Source organism: Chanos chanos, chromosome 8, assembly GCF_902362185.1.
Source record: "Chanos chanos chromosome 8, fChaCha1.1, whole genome shotgun sequence".
NCBI lineage: Eukaryota > Metazoa > Chordata > Actinopteri > Gonorynchiformes > Chanidae > Chanos > Chanos chanos.
The window spans coordinates 44770196-44792013 of record NC_044502.1 but is presented as its reverse complement, the minus strand read 5'-3'; the positions used below and the strand labels follow the sequence as shown (position 1 = coordinate 44792013).

General features: G+C 42.9%; 1 protein-coding gene across 1 annotated transcript; it reads left to right on the top strand.

Moving 5' to 3' along the window:
• The first annotated feature begins 6466 nt into the window (after positions 1–6466).
• Positions 6467–20976, top strand: LOC115819740 (tumor necrosis factor receptor superfamily member 11B-like). Its single transcript, XM_030783242.1, has 6 exons — positions 6467–6583; positions 10581–10637; positions 11796–12165; positions 14881–15096; positions 17510–17734; positions 20585–20976. Exons 1-6 carry the CDS (start codon positions 6467–6469, stop codon positions 20974–20976), a joined length of 1377 nt encoding a protein of 458 aa, XP_030639102.1.
• Positions 20977–21818: the final 842 nt, after the last annotated feature.

Below are 21818 nucleotides of genomic sequence, written 5' to 3'. Positions count from 1 at the left end.
CCATGATGGCTAAACATAGGGAAAGCGGGCTAGGCTCGGAATAGAATCAGGATCATTATGGCATTGAATGAATAATCCACTTACACTGAATTATAACCTGTATAGTCTTACCATGACACATGCCCGTATTTGAAACAGTTGGCACTACAAAGCCTTGTGGACCACAGTTTTGAGTTGATGGGAAATGACCACGGCAAAGGGGAATTCGTTCTATCCCTGGTGACTTTGAAACACACTGGATTTGGAGAACTTTTCAGAGTTTCATTTATTCCCTGGTTAGCCACAGCAAACCACACACTGTGCTCTGATGTTGCCATCAAGGACCAGATGTTCATCTCTCCACGTTTTGAAACATGTCGGTTCCTGGTGACTAAGAGAAAGTAACAGCCCAAGGATTCAATCAATGTATGATCTGGGAGGAATGGAATCTAATCTTAATATCCTGGTAAGACAATAATAATAACAGTTCTGTATCAAGTCTCCCTTTTGTCCCTCTTGATGTGTGTTCTTCTCTTCAAAACTTGAAGGCCAAAACGCATTCATCACCACTAAGCAGCCTTCAGACAAATTGCTGAAAACTGCTGCATTAAGATCATGAGATATTTTATTGCCGAGGGCTTATTGGGAAAGCCTTCCCAAACCTTCACTGTCCATTATGGTGCTCGTACAATGTGTTCTTGCCTGACACACCCTTTCACCTTGTCCAGTGGCTCAGAATACCCGAGCCATGGCTAAGCCAGGGACGTCTTGACTCATTTACCACAGGTTTCCTTCCCATCTACACACGACACTGACAAGTGTGAATTTAAGACCTGCTGTGGTTATTCTGGGTTCTTGTTGGAGATTCTGCCAGCCCGCATTCACATGGAGCAGTGGTTCCCCTCACAGGGCTTCTTTCACCCGAGCAGACTAGGAATTACTGAGCATTAACGTTGCCACCCAGGGAACACCTCTACAGATCTGACAGTCCTTGGGACATGGACTTACTGCTTCTTGGTTTCTTGCAGCAGGTCTTGGCTTCCGAATCTGCCCTTACCAAACATCACACTGGCCCCACTGTGTATTTTCAGTGGTTGCATTATTTTCAATGCCTGTGTCCTCAGAGTGAAAATAAATAGCTTTCCATTTTAAAAGCGGAGCACAGCACGGCATTACTGAGCTTCTGACTCTTGCCTGGAGTGGCCTCAATTAAACAGACCACGTGCTACAGCTGGGTCAGGTAATCTTGGACACACTGATTCAGGTCCTCTCAGTCTGTCCAAGCCGTCTGAGTAATGGTCAGTGGTTTGTAGTTTTCATTTTTAACACAGATATTTCCAAGAGAGATTGTGTCGTCATATCCCACAGTATAGCACCAAAACCAGAAAGAGAATTGGAAGTATCCTATTTTGAGATTCCACTCAGACGGAAGGATTCGAGTTTCAGCACCTGAGAGAAAAGCCCTTATGAAATAACAAGATGCATTTGTTATTCGCATTTCCTCATAATAATCTCTGGTCTCTAATCCAGAATCAAAGCTTCAGTTCACTGCAGTTCCAGAGGGCTGGAAAAGACCTCTTTCTGTATTTCCGAGCATCTCCTTTGATTGTTTCCATGTGACCCAGCTTGATGAAGGGTCATTCATGCTCCCTGTTCTCTATGCGCCTGGAGATGCCCAGGTTCTCCTCCAGACGTCATCGACATCAGAGGCCTTTTTAGATGGTTGCAGAGAGCTCGGGTTGCCCAGAAGCCTTTATGTGGTCGGCTTCAACTTCCAAGAAAGATGAACTGGCCCATAATGAGGCCACGGAGTGACCGTCATTGGACAACCACAGTGGTTAAAGGGAGATCTTGTTGAAAAGCGCCCAGGAATGAGAATTTAAAGGAAATTCCTCTGACAGCCCCTTAAACAAATATGGTATGTTTACGAAAATATGAATAGATAAATAAATAAATAAATAAATATGAGACACATTTACAGATATTTATTTTTTCTCCCCCTTTCAAAACTGGATCTCATTTTTGAATGAGAGACTTATTTCCACTCTGCACCTATCAATTTCTCTTTAAGGATTAAACGGTTTCCTCTGTAGTTCTTCCAGTTACAAAACCTCGGCAGACAAATATAGTTTTCAACGCCCTTTTACTGGCAGTGAATTCATTTTATTTAGCTCTCCTTGTCTGACATTTTAGCCCAGTCAAAAGTATCTGTCTGTCTGACCTTTAGGCGGTTGTAATCAGCCTTTTTGTGCAACCTATGGCTCATTGCAGTAAAATTAGCCCCTGCCTGAGTAAGACTCGTCGCTTAAAAAAAAAAAAAACATGTTAAAGTGAATAAAAAGCCCAGTTATGAGGAAGTCTCCCGGAATCAAATTAAAGTACTCATTTTCACACAGGAGCAAATAGGGGAAAATTTTCATTTGGAAAGACACATGTTTGTGAAATCAACCAGTAAGTTTACACAACCAGTAAACCATGTGTAAATTTTTCCCAGAGAGTCCAGCTTCTTCGGTGATAATTCAACTTCTCTTAAACCAGTTTCTAAAGCTGTTTAAGCTTTAAATGAAGACAATGACAATTTTTTTTTTTTTAATTGGTCATTTGTTGAAATGAGTCAGAGGATTTCACACAGTATATCTTGTCTGTCTTACTCATTAGTCAGGACATATTCTGCATATGAATTTGTGTCTGTCAGACCTTGTAATGGGAGCACAATTCACTAGATCAATTTCCTGTCGCTTCATTTGTGACTGGGTATGAATTTGACCGAGCAGCCTCTTACTTTCATTCACCATATTGTACAGGCCTGTAAAGGATCACATTCATTGAATATGAATATGTAAAGTATGTCGATTTTTTTTTTTATGGGATTGGACCCTGCTCCAAGGATATTCCATTAATCTCGAACAACCGAGATTGCACATAAATGACCTCCCGGGCGAATTTTTTTGGAGGCATGCAGTTTTGGAGAGCTCCAGAGGTTGTTTGTCATCTTTTCCGTGGTATCAAAAGAGCTCCTGGAGATTTACAGTATGGAAAATGCTTTCAAAGACAGTTTTGGAAAAGAAAACAAAGCAAAACTGTCTGAAAGGCCCATGTGGAAACGTCATTAGTCTTGGTTGTTTAAAAAATGACTTTTCAGGGTGAAGCACACCCAATGGGAAAGTTGGCTATTTCTAGGCAGTCTCGAGCATATGAATGTTTCTGCAGTGTCCAGTTCTTTCTATGGAAATACCTGAAATTATTACACTGTTTTGGAAGGAGGGAGCCTAGTTGTCGTGACTCAACACTTCCTCTGGTAAGAGGTTACAATACTATTACTGACCTCTCAGACTTTTGTGTAGGCCAGTGCCTCTGCACACATCTGATTATTCAAGAAAGTGTGTCTCAGATGAAGTAGTTTTCCTGTGGAGAAGTCGTTTCCTGAAGGGGAGAGGAGCGTCACAGTGCATGTACACAGTTAGCCACTTTATTTTGGTAAGGCTCCACAAGTAGCTTGTGGCAGAGGGAACTGCTTTTCCACATTCTAGTTTTGGACTGCAAATATTATGCACAAAACATAACATTCATTTAGATTCTGATGAAACGGATGAAAGCAAACAGAATACAACCGGTTGCCTCCACTTGTTTACTTATTTAAACATCTTTTTTTTTTTTTTTCTACCTCTGGTGACTAAGCATTAAATGCATAAACTGAGCACTGTAAATTGACTCTAAGTTTATTTGATACGTATCCTTGTGAATTCCTGTCAATAATGCCTTAAAAACCATTTCATTTTCAATCGAGAAGAATTTAATTACCCAATATCTAAAGCTATTTGTTACATGTGATCCTCAAATCGGTTTAAATTAAGCATTTTAGCTATCAGTAATAATATTTACTATGGAGACACTCATGATGAATTCCCCATCAGACAAATATCACAATTTATTCAACAAAACACAATGAAGTAAACCAATGCTGCAATCTGTCCCCAAACCATCTCTCAATAAATTAATATTCCTTTTTTTTTTTTTTCATGTTAGGGATGCCTGTGATCTCATAAGTTTCCCATTCTCATGGCAAAAACCTCAAGCATGGTGAACTTAGCTAACAGACGTTTCATCACATGAAACCCTTTCATCTATTTTTCCATAGTAAAGAATTGCGTAGTGTCGTCGTGTGGTGTGACTCACTTGGAGGTGCTCAATATTTACTTAACCCTACCTTCAGCTACACAGGCACATGACTGTCAGTAACCACTGATTAGCACTGAGAGGTAGGGGGACCTTGGCCAACACACCTGCCCAAGGAACATATCCGACAGTGTTTTTGTGGAGCCGCAGTTGACAAGTGTGGCAGTGCTGGGAGCTAAACTGTGAATCCATGAGTTTGGCTTTAGTACCTGATCCTGGTGAGCCACTGGAGAGCCAACCCAATGACTGTTTAAAGACGTGTGGTGAGAAGAACATAAGCTTATAACACGTTCAGTTGCATCTAATATATATCAGAAATAGCTCTGTTTCAAAAGTCTAGAGCTTCAGTTACCAAGTGCAAAACCTTAAAAGTCTTTCCTGAAATTTAAAATGAATGCCTATTGAGACTGCAGTTCTATGTGAGTTGACCATTTAGGTCAGAGTGAGTGAACTCACTGGTCGAGCCATAATTGGAGCCATAATAGTGAACATATTCCTGATGCACTCGAATAATATAATCATGTTTTGATTGTGTTCCATAATCTACATGGTTTCTTACTTTGCTAATATTATTTTTTTTGTAAATCAGCAATCATATCCATAGGAAATTATGCCATGTTTTGTTGGTTAAGCGTATTAATATCCTTCCTGTGGTTTGTTCTCTCTCTCATACAACAACAAAACATCTGCTGTCGTAACAATGATTTCGGGAGAGGTCTGCTCTTCATCTCTGTAACCTGACAGTTCTCTCGTTGCTTTCTTTGGCTGCATTTCCTAAACTGGTGGAAACTCGCAGGGGCCTCGTCCACGATCGCTTTCGCTCACCGCGTATCGATCCTCCTCATTATGTGACGCACATTTCAATCACGAACAAACATTTCATCCAGTTGATTCATGTACGGAGGGCTCGGGAAAACAAGAGAGATACACACAGAGCGGCCAAATGAGAACGTTGAGGAAGACCGCATGACTCAGGGGAGGAGAACTTGAGAAGGTCGCGGACTTTATCGTGGATCTCCTACAGTCGCACTGAGAGAGGTCTGGTCACCCACACTGTCCGGCAGACCTTTCTGCCCTTTTTCTGCCCTTTTTTGGCTTTATCCGGCCATCGCTGTAGCCAAATTTATCTATGCCACGCAGGCAACTGGGCAGAGACAAACCGTGCAAGCAAAGTTTACAAGAGAAACTCATATGAAATTAATAATAGCAATTTATCAATTAGATAGGTTTTTAGATGCCGATGTCAACCTGATTTTAAAATCAGAATCATACGTTGACAGCACGAGTGTTCCTGTGTTCCTTGGGATGGAAACTGTTTTGGTACACATTGCATTTAATGCCCTGCTTGGTGCATTTGTTGCTTTAAATATACAGTATATTGCACTACCAAATTTATTATTTGACTGGAATACCTTTTTATTATTTTTAACTGGAATAGAAGAAGAAAAAGAAGAAGAAGAAAGTTGTAATTTTTTGTTGTTTAATATGCGTTATTAATCTTAGAGAACGATGTAATTTCACTGTGGGATCTTTAAAATGATTTTCTGAGTTGTGAATCTCTCTGTCTCTGAATTCTGTCTGCTCTGACTCTGTCCTGCTGGTCTGCAGAGCACAACTGATTATTGTTGGCAAACAGTTTTAGCGGTTTAAGTTCCTACTCCATTTTTTTTTTATACTATCTGTTATGGAAATTAATTGTGTTTTGTTACCGTTGTCAGTTGTCAGAAAAGCAGTGTAGATTAACAATCTGGGAACAAGACTGCATTATCGATCTGTAGAGGATGCAAATGAATTGGTTTTTATGCGTGTACAACTGCTTTATACCAGATAATCTCCTAATGGTTTTACTTGTTATATACCTAAAAAGAAACTGCTGACAGTAATGGAAGATCTTTCAGTTGGCAGCTTTGCATACAGAATGAAAGAAGACATTTGTTATTGTTTTTTAAAGCCTCTCTTGCACACGCAATGGAATGGCGTCCTCACAATGCAGTCCAAATTTGGAGCATGCAAATCCTATAACTCACTTAACGCGGCACTGCCATTATAGCTTTTGTGGGTTTATCCTACAGTGTGTACAGTAAGCAGGCTGTGGAAATTGCAGTGGCCACCAGTAGGCCTGTGGATTGTCCTTTTATGACGGGAGTGTGGGCGCCTGCTTTTAGTTGGTCAGTCGAGCGGCCGCATCGCAGGATTGAATGGTTGACCATCTTAACACCCACATCTTGTCTGCGTGCACGTTAGTGTTCGCAAGGCTGAGGAATCCACAAGTCTTCACCACAGGTCGGCGAGCCCCTCGCACGCGTCACCGATGGCGTCGAGTCGTGCGTCTCTCCCTAACCTCGCCTTGCTGTTGTGGCGTGATAATCCACCGAAGGCCTACGGAGATGTGGCCTACCGTCTGAACTCCCAACCTTGCAGTGCGTCAGTAGAGCTTTCGTAGGCACTGCCGAGACCTTTATTTGGATGTAGTGTCAGTCAGAATCAGTGCTGGTATTTGTGCTTCCACAGAGAACATCTGCTCTGTAGCTCTCAAGCGCACGCAAATATGACAGTGTTCTAGAGCTAAAACTGAAAGTGACATATGATTTTAAGATGTGTGATTTATGATAAACAGATATTATTTTGTGCTTGGTCTGTTGATTTAGGAATAAAATTCTGACGAAGGAGATAACGTTAAGTGTGGAGATTCCACTGAATCTCTGAGACGTTGCTTCAGCCAAAACAGATCATGATAGAAAAATCAAGACAAAAAAACAAAAAACAAAAACAAAAGCAATCATGAATTATTCAGAATCTAATCTGAAAAACTGCTTCTTGAAGAAGGGATAACTTTTGACGAATCTCAGAATCACTTGGAAAATATTAGATGCTCTCACAAATCAGAGTTTTCTGAAGTCAGTCTGCTGTACGGCTGTCTGGAAAAAGCCGTGAGCAGATGTGCACGCCGAGCCTTCGTGAAGACATCGGGGTAGCGTTATTCTCGGAAGGGACGATCATAAGGCGAACTAGAGCGCATCTGCAGACCGCAGACGTATCACAAACACACTTTGTGCCTGTGTCGTAAAAAGGTGACTGTTGAAGTTCATACGTACAGCTGGTGTCCCTGTAATCACCTCCGACCTAACGTTCAACATAGACCAGGACAATGGGCTGTTCAAGGTCTTCTTTCAAATGTCCCTATTTACCTTGAGAACCCAGAGTGTCTCGATAACAGAATAGGTGTACAGCAACTGTCTAAATTAGTGCCAGTTAATAGTATTAAGTCAAGGTAATGTAAACATTTGAAATCCACGCAGGCCTTTGAGAATGAGATAAAGCATGTAAACATCTTATCAGGTTTAAATTTAAAAAAGTAGAGTTAGTATTTTTTTTTTTCCTTTAAATCATAAAACTGATTTCTAAAAGCAAAGTATCAAAATGTATTTAGTTCTCCAAGTATATCTCATTATTTTTTATGAGTTGGTTTAAATTTTACATTTTACAGGTGGGGCATAAAATCTTTTATTACTAATTCAATACACTCATTCACTGTACCGAGGAAAGTTCCAAGAAGATCACAAAATAGGGAAAGGAATTCTCTCTTAATTTCACGACAGTGGCTTTTCTGTGGTAAGAATTCTGGGTGGTCCTCTATAACCATGCCTGCTGTAAAGTGAAATTTTAGTCCATTCAGAATGTAAGTGTTAAATATTAGGTCCTCCTCTTGTCAGCCCTTTACTGATGGTAGAACCTTTGATCACAGTGTCAGATAGAACCACCACAATGCCACAATTTTGTAAACACTGTAAAATACTTCACTAGAACACCACTGTTTTCAAATACTGCAGCTGACGTATTTAATCAAAAACACGTTCCGGACGGGGGGGGGGGGATCAATCATCTCTCGACGTAAGAGTGATAGAGCACTTGCCTAAGGGATCGAGGTTTAAGACAAGGCCAGTAAAACTCACGGGGAGCCTCACACTGTTATGCCCTAAAGTGGGTGGGCACCTCATCCCTAAGTATAAGTATGGAAACGAAGTCGTTCAAACATACTTTGCCTTGGGAGGGCAGATGAATGATCGAAACATGAGATCACAGGCAGCAATGAAATATCACATGGTGAGTAGCTTGCTGTCAGACTATTTGTTACTTCTAAAAGAACGGCCAGGAGCGGTTTGTTTATTTGAAACGTGTAATTTTCTGTCACCGACGTGCTGGTTCTTGAATATCTGAATATCAAAGCAAAGAGGTTCCGGTTGTGCGATACGATCTTTTATAAGAATCATTGTGCTCCTGGACGCCTCACGGGGAGAGTTTTCTGTCTGAACACGCAGGTGAATTTATTAACGATGGAAGCGTAACGGACGACGGAGGCAAGACGCTATTATGATGACTGAAAAAGAAAGTCTCGTTGCCAATGTTTTGTTCGGAAAAAAAGACGTTCTGTGTGTGACATTTCTTATTTCTTTTTTTATTCACAAAGTTGGATATTACTTTACTGGTGACTGAGAAAGTGTTTATTCCATAAAAAGCTAGCACCGAGTGATAGAGATTAGAAACGCTATGTTAAGTGCTATGTACCATACGTTACGTGCTGCGGCAATAGCATCACCCAGAGCCATTGAGAGAGAAGTTGTTTTTACCGCTCTGGCATCACCATGCTGGCATTGAAAGAACTGACAAGCAGTTAAACTTTGGGTTACCACTGTGTGACGTGACAAGTGTCAGGGTGCTGCTCCTCTCGCGCTTTTGAACGCACCGCAGTTGTGAGGCATCCCATTGCTTGGCGATAAACAGTTATTTCTAATACAATATAACGATATTGACTGATTGCCCTTTGAGCCTCTTTTTTCTGGGAACTTACAGTGAAATACGATCAGACATAAGATGGTAATACAGTTTCGTAATTCACTCTATACTTGTTTAGAGACATGCTGTAAGTCAGTTCACTTTTGCTTGATGGTATATAGCATTATAACTGAACACGCCATAGGATTGAGATCTGTTTTCGCGCGACAGAAAAGATGCCGCTGGAGAAAACAATAGTTGTGTCTGAGGTGAGGTGTTTTGCGTGTGAAACATGCCAGGTTCATTTGCATGCGCGCGCGCGCGCTCTGATGTGTATCAGATAAAGTTAGAACATGACCAGATAGGCCGTGACAAGATTATGATGGACTTTCCAAGTACGTGGTATTTTTTGTTGGTTGTAAATATGCGGATTTGTGATTACCCGAAAAATTAAAATGAAGCTGGATAAGATCTCTCTCTCTCTCTCTCTTTTTTTGAGGGGGGTAGTGAGTGTGAGATTATAAGCACCGTTATGGTGGCCTAACGGTGAGCTTCTTATCAGTGTGTTATCTACTTTCCAATAGAGCAGGTGAAAGTTAAAGAACTTCCCCAAACTCCTCTCTTTGATGCTGTTGCCATCACAATCACCGCTGTCTTGGCACTGAAAAGATTACGTTTTAAATAAACATCATTTGTTTTTCATCTAACTGTGGGATGGCGGGGGCCAGGCCAACATTAAACAAGATACGGCAGACGCCGTTTATTCAAAAAGGAACAAATAACACTGAAAGGAAGTTGAGTGCTGTAACTTCCTCGTTTATATCAGCAGTCCGCTGAAGGTCATTGTTGTCTTTTTGTATGGACTCTCTCAAAACAGCGTGGCTCGTGCCAAACGCTTGTCACTCACACATCTGCTCGTGTTTTTAACATTCAAAGTAAGACAGATAATTTAACACCTGGCGCTTTACAAAATATATCAGCGTTGACTGGAGCGTTTGGTTATATCAAAGAAACTACCATCCCCCCCCTCAAGCTATTTAACTGTAACCATTTATCAGCTTACAGACAATAGATATTGGGACTTACTTTAACACTGACCGTATTCCGTGTGCGGGTAAAAGCAGATAGCAAATAAAATCAGTTGAACCACTGTTAGTCATAGTTCGCATACTAATTTTTAACGCATGAAAGTGACATACGTACTGTCATTCACTTTAAATCATGAGCGAAGGAGGAGGGAAAATTGTGCGGTTTGTTACGCATCATTACCAAACAAGAGACAGATTTTTGTTTTTGTGCCTTCAACGTCTCTTTTCATCTTCCAGAAAAAAAATTAAAATTAAAATTGTGGGTGGCCTCGCTAACTTGTGAGATCGTGCAGCTGGTGCAATCAGTTTGTGTATATTAAAAATCAGTACCTGTCTGGTTTGAACAGCATGTATAAAACTGATAGTTTTATGATCACGTCGACGATGATGATGAAGATAACGATGTAGACCCAGCTACAGGTCTGTCTGATGCCAAATCTCCCAGGCAGTGTCTATGTCTGTGTCTAATGGAGAGAATATTGGAGTCAAAGTGGATTGTAGCTCTACACTAGTCTCTACCTCAGATGACTTCCATACTTATCACATGCCTGTGTCATCTCCTAGGAGACCACCAACACAAAATACGAGGCACCACTTCTGGTGGTTCCCAAGAACCCCACAGTCTGTGGACTCGATGTATATAGCATAGTTTTAGATGTTTCGTCCCATCTCTCTCTCTCTCTCTCTCTCTTTTCTTTTCTTTTTTTTTGTTGTTTTTCAGCCTGTTGCAATATTTGAACAGAAAGAGAGAAGGATTCATTGTCGTGTTGCAGCTGAATGGCTTTCTCAGGCTGCTGGAGGAGATGTCTTGATATGGTTTTTACTCTTAAATGATTGGACAGGGACTTGTATCGTTTTTGGCCTGAACAACGATGTTGGAGCACTCTCTCTCTCTCTTTCTCTCTCAATATCTCACTGTTAGTAAAACTATGAAATAACTTTGCTCCAAAACCTGAAGACCACCGCTGGGAATCCTGTGAAACAGAATGCCTTGTCCTCCTGAGGTGAATGTGCTATACCTTCAAATCGAGCGTTTGAATTTCTAAGCTGGCTAGGGGCCACCAGAGTCATCTTTTGTGAGTTCCCCTCAGATCGTTGGAATGGTGTAATTATGGCTGACAGAGGCCCAGTGCTGGTATATAATTTTGGTTGAGCGTGCTGAACAGTATGACGACTAATGGCAGCCTTCCTCAGTGCAGTCAAAGGCTAAAAGTTCACCGGCTTTTCCACTATTTCTTTTCTATACATAAGCCCCCCCCCCATCCCGCCCCATCCCCCAGACAGAGACAACTTTAGAGACCTAATGATTTCCTCACAGTGTTGCACCACCTGCTGTGGAGAGAACAATGTTTGTTCTGGAAAACTCGAGCAAGTGGAGTTTTTTGACATTGCTGTGCAACCCAGCGCTGCCACCCCCCCCTTCCCCCCACCATCCCCCACCCCCCCTCACTATGTGCTAAACTTTGCCAGCTTGAGTTTTTGAGTGGAAGCCAGTAAGAGTCACATCAGACACTAATTAAAATCCACAGTGTGTTGTTTTCTTTTTGTGGTGGTCAATCGGGTGAGGGGAAACTCCGTGGGGAAAACTCTGTTCTTCTCCAGACCTCTGGGTCACACACAACCATTGTGACAAGTGGGCTGGCTCTCTCTCTCTCTTATAACCTCAGGAACACTACTGGCACAGCACACAACTCACACACACACACACACACACACATTCACATACACGTGCGATGTGCATTGTATCTTACCACTGTCATTCATGTTCCATGTTCACAGCTCTTTACCCTGTCACTTGCCTGGGCCCTGCATGAGACGCAGCCACCCAAATACCAGTACCGGGACCCCAAGACCTCGGAACTACTCCTGTGCGACCAGTGCCCGCCGGGCACGGCCGTACACCGTCACTGCGGCGCCGACGGTCCGACCGTCTGCACCCCCTGTCCCGAGAAGCACTTTTCGGAGCAGTGGCACTGGGACGACAGCTGCCAGTACTGCACGACCGTGTGCAAGGAGAGACAGCTGGTGCGGAGAGAGTGCAACAGCACGCACGACCGGCTGTGCGAGTGCATGCCCGGGTATCATCTTCTGGTGGAGTTCTGCGTCAAACACACCGCCTGTCCCCCTGGTTCGGGTGTTGTCACGCCAGGTAAGAGCTCTCGCCTGTTTTTCAGAGACTGTTCACGTCGATTTGTTTTGACTAAATCTCCACGTGGCCGGTCCACCCTGTTGTTTTTATAGGCCGTTTATGACTTCTCAGTCACCTCGTTCACTGAATGTCCGAATACCTCTGTATCGCTTGATGTGAGGTATTTGGACATTCTCAGAGGTGGTATTCATCTGTCTCTCCTGTTTTTCTGTGAAATTCATTCAGCTAAAGGCACTTAATGCACTGATTTCATAGAACTGAAAAATAGTCCTCTCTCTCTCTCTTTCGCTCTCTCTCTTTCGCTCTCTCTCCTGTCTCTCACATGTCAGCCAGAAACCTCAACCCTCTCTCCTTGCACAGACTGTTCAAAAAAAAACATTTCACGGCCCATCAGCCTGCTCCTCCATGGCCCTAAAGCGGATTGCTTCACCCCATTTCCACTGCAGGCCCTGTTGCTCCCAGGATATCGGAAATCAAAACACAGTTATATTAAACCTGGGACCCTTAGCTTTCCTAATGTCTCGGCTCACGGTCCGTTTCTGGCCTTTTGTCGACACTCCCATTCCACACCTTACATGGGCCGTGTCCCCGTTACCTTTATTATAATGACGGATGGTAGCCTGGAGGCTGACAGCTGTTTGTATGGCCGGTATCAGAAAGCACATATGTTACGTTAGGCGGTTGTGGTAGCGGAGCACAGACGTCTCAGACAACACTGAGCTGCTGTCGTACGAGGCTCCCCACCCAAAGTTGAACTGGCACCAGTTCACCATGGGCCCTTGTAATTTGTACCTTGTTTGGGATTTGCTTGCAAAATCCCTTTAATCATCCTGAACCTCTCTCTCTCTCCCATTGGCCTAGATGGAGAATATCTCCTCCAGGGGGTTCCTTTGGCCAAATCCCCTCTCTGCCAACAACAGTCTACGTTAGGTTTCCATAACAGTGAAGAGTAAAAGCTATTCAGATGATGAGTTACGAGGAAACTGCTTTCTGTTTGCTCGTAATGAGTACATTGAATCTGAAAGTTTGACTGGTCTTTTTCCACGTTTATTTTCTTACATTTGTATTCTTTTGTTGTTTGTTGAGCTGAGATCAAAGGCGTATGCTCAAAACCAAATGCAGTTTAATATTTTAGTTTGACTTGCAAGGATTGGAGTGATGTGCCCCAAATTAAAAAAAAAAAAAAAGTTTACACAGTCCTCCATTAGATGGCGAGAGAGTGCCTTCAGAAACAAGGCTCCAGAGACAAGAGAAAACTGGCTCAGAGACCACTGGTATCCACACTCACTCAGTAACATGCTCAGCCCTCAATCTCCGGCTATGGTCAATGGGGAATATATATTGGGAAGATGGACTTTTATGTTATTTAAAAAAAATAAAAAAGTATTCCACCTCCAGTTCACCACATACACATAACAATCAGTCATATGTATACACATACACATTAAGCTTATAGCATACTACAGTATGATGATAAACATTAGCTTATGAAGCAACTTTTAATTGCTTTCAAATGAGTTAACAGCAGTTCCAAGATGGAAAGTAATGGATAGGGGAATGTCTGAGGTTAAAATTTGTTTGAAAATGCCTCCCTACCATGACCTTGTTTAGACTTGTGTTAGAGGAGAGCAGGAAGAGCTGGGCAGACGTCCAGCCTGAAAACACCTGCCAGGTAACTCCACACGTCTGTGTGTGTGTGTGTGTGTGTGTGTGTGTTGGAGGCATTTTCAAGAACTCAAAACAGATGAGTTCACTGCTTGGTGTGAACCAGAAGCTGAGAAACACACGCACGCACACGCACACACACACACACACACACACACACACACACACACACACACAGGCATACACCTGCCTTGTGACAGAGAACCACAAACCCACTGTGGTATCCGAGTGTGATGAGAACAGATAAAGTCTTCAGTACCACCCATGGAGAAACCTCTTGTTTTCTGTCACTGTTTACCCCATGAGCTGGCTACATGGTAAATTTCATTTCTGAGATTAGAGTCACACTGGGATGCTAAAACAGGTTTCTAAAGAAAGGCCTTGGTTGAATCAGTCATCTAATTTGACTAGCCTGATGTCATAGTTCCTCCTAAGGTTTCTGCCTTATCTTATCCCGACAGGTCTCACACGAATCTGCTTTGTCATGATGGATATTGTAAAAATAAATAAATAAATAAATAAATAAAAATGACATACAAATATAACTGAATTAAATGAAATATATTTGATCAACTCTCACTTACAATTTGGCATAAGAGGAGGGGGGCGGGGGGGGGGGCGTTGTCTTTACATTTAAAACAGTTCTTTCAGATGTCAGTGATGATTATCCATCAGGCCTGTTCTTTCCTCTTCCCATATCCACACACTGTGCCGTCCGTGAAGACTATATCCAGGATTTCCTCTTCAGATCAGATTAATGTTTCATTCAAAGTTAATGTCTTTCACAGCACAGGAAATTAAAGGCATTGTAGGTGAAACCTAGTTTAGATTCGTCTCAAGTTGTTCTCCTTCTAGTGCAGTGAAGAAAATCAAAACGATGTTGTCTGTTTCTTGAGCCAGACTCCAGATGCATGTCTGTTTAAAACTCTCTGCTAAGTGTCATTGAATAATGTTTGTAGTTGCATAACGGTTTGTGCATAATCATGTGCATGTGCATGTGTGTGTGTATGTGTATGTGTGTGTGTGTGTGTGTGCGTGTGTCTGTTACAGGCACACCCATCAGTGACACAGTGTGTGAGAAGTGTCCTCTTGGTCACTACTCCAGCATGTCGTCAACCACTGAGGCCTGTGTGCCCCATCGGAACTGCACCCAGCTCGGCCTGAAGACACTGCACGCAGGGTCAGCCACGGAGGACACCGTGTGTGAGAGTGACGCCAAGGACTCGTCACACGAGTGTACGCACCGACACACCGGCTGTCATACAGGTAAACCTGGAGCGGACATGTGCCTTTACACGCACACACACACACACACACACACACCGCACGCACGCACACACACACACACACACACACGCACGCACGCACACACACACACACACGCACACACACACACACACACGCACACACACACACGCACACACGCACACGCGCACACGCACACAAACACGCACACGCGCACACACACACGCGTGCGCACAAACACACACGCACACGCACACAAACACGCACACGCGCACACACACACACGTGCGCACAAACACACGCGCACACACACACACACACGCAAACGCATGCACACGCACACACACACGCACGCACAAACACAGGCGCGCACACACACGCACGCACGCACACACATGCACGCACACACACACGCACATACACACACACACACACACTCACGCACGCACGCATGCACACACACACACGCACACACACACACACGCACACACACAGAACTGTACTGAGTTCACATTAGTAAAAATGACATGAAGTGAAATGGGAACCGCTGATTTCATGTCCCCTCGTTAGGCTAAATGAGTAATGATCAACTGACTGGCCTGGGAAGTAGAAGAAGGAAGAGGTGTTCCAAAATGTAACACAGTCACATTAAGGCTTTGGCCAAAAGCACCACAAGCAGCACCTCCACTACAGTGCAGTTCCACTTTTCTTCTCTATACTGAACACGAGCTTTCAGATGTGGCTTCCATTCTCAGCCAAGCTCTTTGTTGTACTTTTACGTGATTCATGTCTTTTAAAGGAGCGTTCATAAATTCAAAACGCGACCAACGGTGATAAATGAACAAGGGGGCTGTTTTAGTTCCGCATGGAGTGTGTGTTCCTTTCTCTCGTCCCCGTCTTCCAGCATTCCCACTGTGTGTGTGTGTGTGTGTGTGTGTGTTAAATAAATCTGTTCCCCTCTGTGAAGCGAAGCTGAGTGGGATATGATTTCATTGTATGAAAAAAGGAAAGTGAGTGTGTTTGGCTAACATTCAATAGCTCATCTGTGGGAGTTAAGCACGTCACAGTACTGTTTTGAAAAGGAGAAGGGATCAGGGAGGGGGTGGGGTGTGGGGGGGGCTATCAGAGTCACTGACGGAGAGACATATTTTGGTGCGTGAGGTGTCGCTGTTACTTTTTCCATAGGTGACACATTCTCTTTCTCTTGCTGATGTTTCCAGGGCGGTTTGCCGTGCGAAACATTTGAAAGCCTTTTTGTTCAGATAAAGGGAGTGAGAGGTGAAGTCCAATGGGGCTGCGTTCTGTAACAGACCCAAACGCTACAACGTGAAACGGTCCAGAAAACGAGACGCTCCATAGCTAATCATACCGAGTAGAAAGCAGAGGTGGTATCTCTCTCTCTCTCTCTCTCTCTCTCTCTCCCCTCTCTCTCTCTCTCTCTCTCTCTCTCTTTTTATTTTTCTTATTTTATGCTAAAAGAATAAATTGCTCTGAGAGGAACGAAAACAGCCTTCTGGAGAGGATGAAAGTGGTCCGTCGGCCAGTCAGATTGAGAGTTTTCCAACCTAACAAGGGCATTCCTTTAGAATCGGGGTCTCTGTGTTTCTCAGAATATGGAGATTACTGTGCTTGGAGGAATTATATTCCAACTGCTTGCTTAGGTTATTAGTCATTTCTACTCAATTACTCATTACTGACATGGTTCAAAATGCATTGTTTTGCTATACTTTGCCTCTTTTCTAAGAAACGATTTAGCTTGGTCTCAACTGTGTTTTTTTTAAAGATTCATGGACCCTGACTAATCTCTCCTGTGTTCCGTTTTGTAAATTCATATGTGGAATTGAGTTTAAACTGTGGGCTGGAAAAACACTCGCGTGCAGGTTTCCGAGAATGTCTCTGACTAAACTGCGTTTAGAAAGGTGCACGTTGTTTCACGGCGCAACTTCGAGTTCAGCGTTAGTCTTAATTAACTGCTGAAAAAAAAAAAACAAAAAACAAAACTGACCTGTTGAGCAGAGAATTTGATATCTGTTTGGGTATACTGAGTGCACACATACACACAGTAATCTTCAGAGTGACAGCGTTGTTTAGGATGTCCATGACTGCTTGACGTCTGATTTGAAAATGGAGCTAAGGGTGTGGTGTAGGTGGAATCTGAGCCGTCTGAGATCAAAGTGTGAAGAAGTGACAAGGAAATAGAAGAAAATGGTTCATGCTTACAAGCAGACGTTTGTCTCTCTCTCTCTCTCTCTCTCTCTCTCTCTCTCGTCCTTGTGGCTGGAACTGTCAAGGTTTTTCAAGGCTGCTTTTCTTTTTCATCTCCATTCCTACAACATCAGAAGCTCCTTTGATCGCTCTAATATCTTGTGGATTAAAATTCTAAAGTTCTCTGTCTCTCTCTCTCTCTCTCTGTCTCTCTCTGTCTCTCTCTCAGACATCACGCTGTGTGAGGAGGCAGTGTTCAGGTTCCTGGCGTCTCCGCGTCTGGCCTCCGTCCCTTTGGAGCGGCTGCTGGAGAGCCTGCCTGGGCGTAGGGTGGACTGGAAGAGCGTGGAGCGTCTGAAGAAAGCCTGCAGTCCCCAGCAGCAGGTCCTGCAGCTTCTGCGCATGTGGAGAGAGCAGAACAAAGATCAGGATAAACTCTACAGAATCATCCAAGGTCAGAGCCAGTCTGTCTGACCCAAAAAACGACCTCTTCTTATTGTCCCGGTCATCTTTTTACCTGAGTGACCCCTCGCGCTCCACTCTGACAGAATAGCCTTCTCTGATTACAGTGAAAAACAACTTTTTTTTCAAAATGCCTTCAGTATAAAATATTGTTTGTTCATCTAATAAAAAAACAGTATCTGTCTAGACGATTCATGAAGGCAAAATGCTTAAGTGTAGACCGATACATCAATAGTGAATGGCAAACAAGTCCTTCTGGTTGGGCTCCCTTGCAACCAAACACAAAGAAGTCACAGGAAGAGAAAAAAAAAACCCCAAAAAAAAAATTGCATTTTCTGACAAGCTTCTCATGAACTTATCTTTGCATCTTAATTATGCAAAGGAAATTCCTGGGAGGCACAGTCTGTGTGTATGGTGATTCCTCAGAAAGAGGAGAGATTCACCTGTACTTTAAACTAATTGCCTAAGTTGCCCTGACAGGGTTTGGAATTCTCCTTCACTAGAGCATTGAGCAGGATGGCTTGAACAACCTTGTGAGTTCATTTAAGTTGAATGGACGCGGTACACTGCCTTGGGCCATGGCAGAATGGCATGTTATCTATCAACCGATGACTCAGAGATGATTCCCGTTCACACCAAAACAGTGACTGGACCATAAAATCTTATTAGATTCTAAAAGCATTTCCATGGATGTTTAGACTTGAACTTAGAGTGAACTAATGTAATTTGAGATTATATCGTCTGGTGTAAAGTCAGACCCCTGTCTTGCCCGATTCCCTTTAATTACGTTTGAAAAGCATGACTCACCATACTGTCACGAAAGATAAGGTCAGTCTTTTTTGCAAAACAAAGCCTTAATTCTTTGATATTTGCAGACTGAAGTGTGGAACATGTTTTTTTTGTAGCGCTAACAGAGCCATGTTTGTAGGGCCCTGGAGAACCTAGGATTTTAAAATGAGCATTTAAACAGAAGGCTTAAAAACATATACACCCGTTCCCCGACATACATTCGAGTTCAGCTCTGACCGACTGGTCGTATCTCGAAATGGACGTAAGTGGGACGTATGTTAGCGTGGCATGTCGAAGTCGTATGCGAATGGCAACTGAGATCGAGAACTGAGAGAGATGCTGTGATGTCCACGATGCTGTACATCACAGAAAGGAAAAAAAAGAAACGCAAGAGAGGGAGAACAGAGAACATCGGGGGGGGGGGGGGGGGGGGGGCGCAGGTTACCATAACAACCAATAACACTCCTGTCGCTGGGCTAAACCACACGCTAAGCACGCATGGTGTTACTCCACCTCCACAACAGTGACTTCATCACATGTCTATCCGTGGGCAGTGCACTACATACTGTACTACATACTGTACTACATACTGTACTACGCTGACGAACATAGGACCAAGTATATTTATATTTACATGTATTTTTTTCTTCATTCTTTAACATTTTAACTGTATTTTTTTTTCGGTCGTATGTACGGATGGTCGTAAGTTGCATAGGGCGTAAACTGGGGAGAGGCAGTGTAGCCAATCAGAATTTTATTTTTATGGTTAATGCTGATCCATGCTGAATAGTGCAGGGCCTAATTTTAAACCTTGAGGTACTTTGCCGCTAATGCCCGGGATCAGACTACATGATATTTTTGTCTTTCACAATAGCCACTATGTCAGATTAGGCAATCATAGTGCCATAGATTCTTGCCGTGTCTTGGCTGGGAGACTGGCGACACTATAAGTATGACCCAGACCAATTATCGTACGCTGCCTTTTAAGACCTTACGCAAGTTCTTAAGTTGTCGTGCATCCTATCGGTCAACGCCAAGGAACATGTCGTGAACATGAACCTGGCATAAAGGACATCGAAAGAATTGACACACTATGTACCTTTGTGAATGAATCCACTGTTTGCTGATTCGCCAGCTTGCCAGGTCTTGTCAAAACAGAGGAAGTGCTGATGGCTATTCTTGTTAAGTGATTTCTTGGGTGTATTAAAACACTTCTCTAACTTTTCTGAGAAGTGTGTCTCGCTCATCTGTTTTCTACTTCCTTTTAAAACAAGAAATGTCAGGTCAGTTTTTTTGTCACAGTAATGCTTGTATCAGCGTCAGAATTCACTGACTGATGGAGACCTCAGTTAGAAATCAGGAGATGCGCTGATTCACAATGCTTGTATGCCATGAAGTAAGATCCTTTTTTTTAAAAAAATTTTTCTTTTTTTAAACATGGTCATAAACCTCCTGCAGTACTATACTCATACGACCCTGTGACATCATTCAAAGCATCAAAGTCTCCCACAGTTTAATCTCATTATGTAAATATTTTGGTTCATCACAGCTGCGCCATATACATGCCCACAGACGGCAAATCAAGCAGGGAGACAGTGCCAAATACACAGCCAATGAGCAGGATCCAATCCACCTTAGGGTTGGAAAACACTCCCACATTATTTATGGTTAAAACATAATATTGATTCTCCTGTTGACAGCGTATGTAATCTATACCCAGTGTACTCCTTGATGAGTCACAAAAAAGAAAAAAAGAAAAACACACAGTCCCACAGTGTTTGGGAACACCAATATTTATGGTAAACCAGTAAAAACCAGATGAAGCCCAGTAAACATGTTTCTTCACTCGTAAAGTCTTTTCTCTGAACTTTGCCTGTAGCAGGTCCTTGTTGCTAACCAAATGTTTTTTTGGTTTTTTTTTTACAGTTATTTTTTACAGTGGGTTTTTTTTTTAAAAATCTGTCCTATACAGAATGTATAAGAATCTGTTATTGTTGGCCATAATTGTCTGCCAGGTGTCTGACAGACAGCCTTGTGTGTCCCTGTGTTTCAGGTGTGAACCACTGTGAGAGGAAGGTGTCTCGCTGCACAGACGTGAGGAATCTAACTCTGGGAGACCTCCTTCTCGTCATGGAGAGTCTTCCCGGTGAGAAGGTGAGTGATGAGGATGTCCACGCCCTCATACGCTCCTGCCCCTCCAAACAGTACATCTTGCAGCTCCTCCACCTGTGGAAGAGCCGAAACGACGACCAGGACCTGGTCAAAGGCCTGGCCCACGGCCTACGCAAGCTCCGCTCGCAGGGGGCCCCGCGGCACCTCCTCAAAACCCTCAAACGGATCAGCCGCATCATTACCGCCTCCTCCCTGCAGCGCATGTACGAGAAGATTATCCTCAGCATGATCCAGGACAGCTCCTGCTTCAAATCCAAACCCTACAACGACTGAGGCCCAGCGGCCGCCGGGGGGAGCAGCGGGGGGGGGTTATTTAAACTGTGCTTAGATCCTCAATGGGATGATTAATTAGTACTGGAAAGGGATGGGGAAAGTTTACTTGTTTTCTGAGAGATTGAAGGACACGTGTGCGTGTGTGGGCGTATATGTGTGTGCGTGCGTGCGCGTGCGTGTGTGTGTGTGTGTGTGTTTTGACAGATTTATTTTGGGTGTCTCTTTGATTATTGGCCTGCTGAGGCATTAAGTTTTGTCTGAAGTTGTAAAAACATGATGCTGGCTGATATGAATGTAACTCGCAGACGAGTGCCATTTTTTTTTTTTTTTGAGTGTGAGTGTGTGTGAGTGTGTGTTTGTGTGTGTGTGTGTGTTTGTGTTTTTGTGTTGCGATCTGTGTGTGTTCTTTCTTTCTTTCTTTCTCTCTATTTTTATTTACCAAAATTTTCCTAAATTTATATTTATCAATTTGTCAGAAAAACTGGATTCTAAAGCTGCAAGTCATGAATTTATGTCTTTTTTTAATGTTGTTTTTATATATATGTATATCAAGTTTGATCTGTTTTTAGGATCTTTTTGACATTTTTCAAGTAGTTACTTGAAAGTTAAAATTCTGCTTTTTTTTTTTTTGTCACAGAAAGACAAGGATGAATTCAGATGAATTTGTAATTGATAGAATTGTATTTGTGGGTGTTCTGTTTGCTTACGTTATAGAGATGTTCTGTCGTGAATGTGCAAAGGCAGCTTGAATGTAAATATGACGCTGTAATTGCGCAACACATGACTCAGTACGAGTAAATATTTTTAGCTTAACCTTCATGAATTACAACAATAAAAATGCC

Coding starts and splice junctions, on each gene's coding strand:
- LOC115819740 (XM_030783242.1), top strand. CDS start 6,467: ATGGCGTCGAGTCGTGCGTCTCTCCCTAACCTCGCCTTGCTGTTGTGG. Junction 6,584..10,580: donor CCCAACCTTGCAGTGCGTCA/GTAGAGCTTTCG, acceptor GTCATCTCCTAG/GAGACCACCAACACAAAATA. Junction 15,097..17,509: donor ACACACCGGCTGTCATACAG/GTAAACCTGGAG, acceptor TCTCTCTCTCAG/ACATCACGCTGTGTGAGGAG.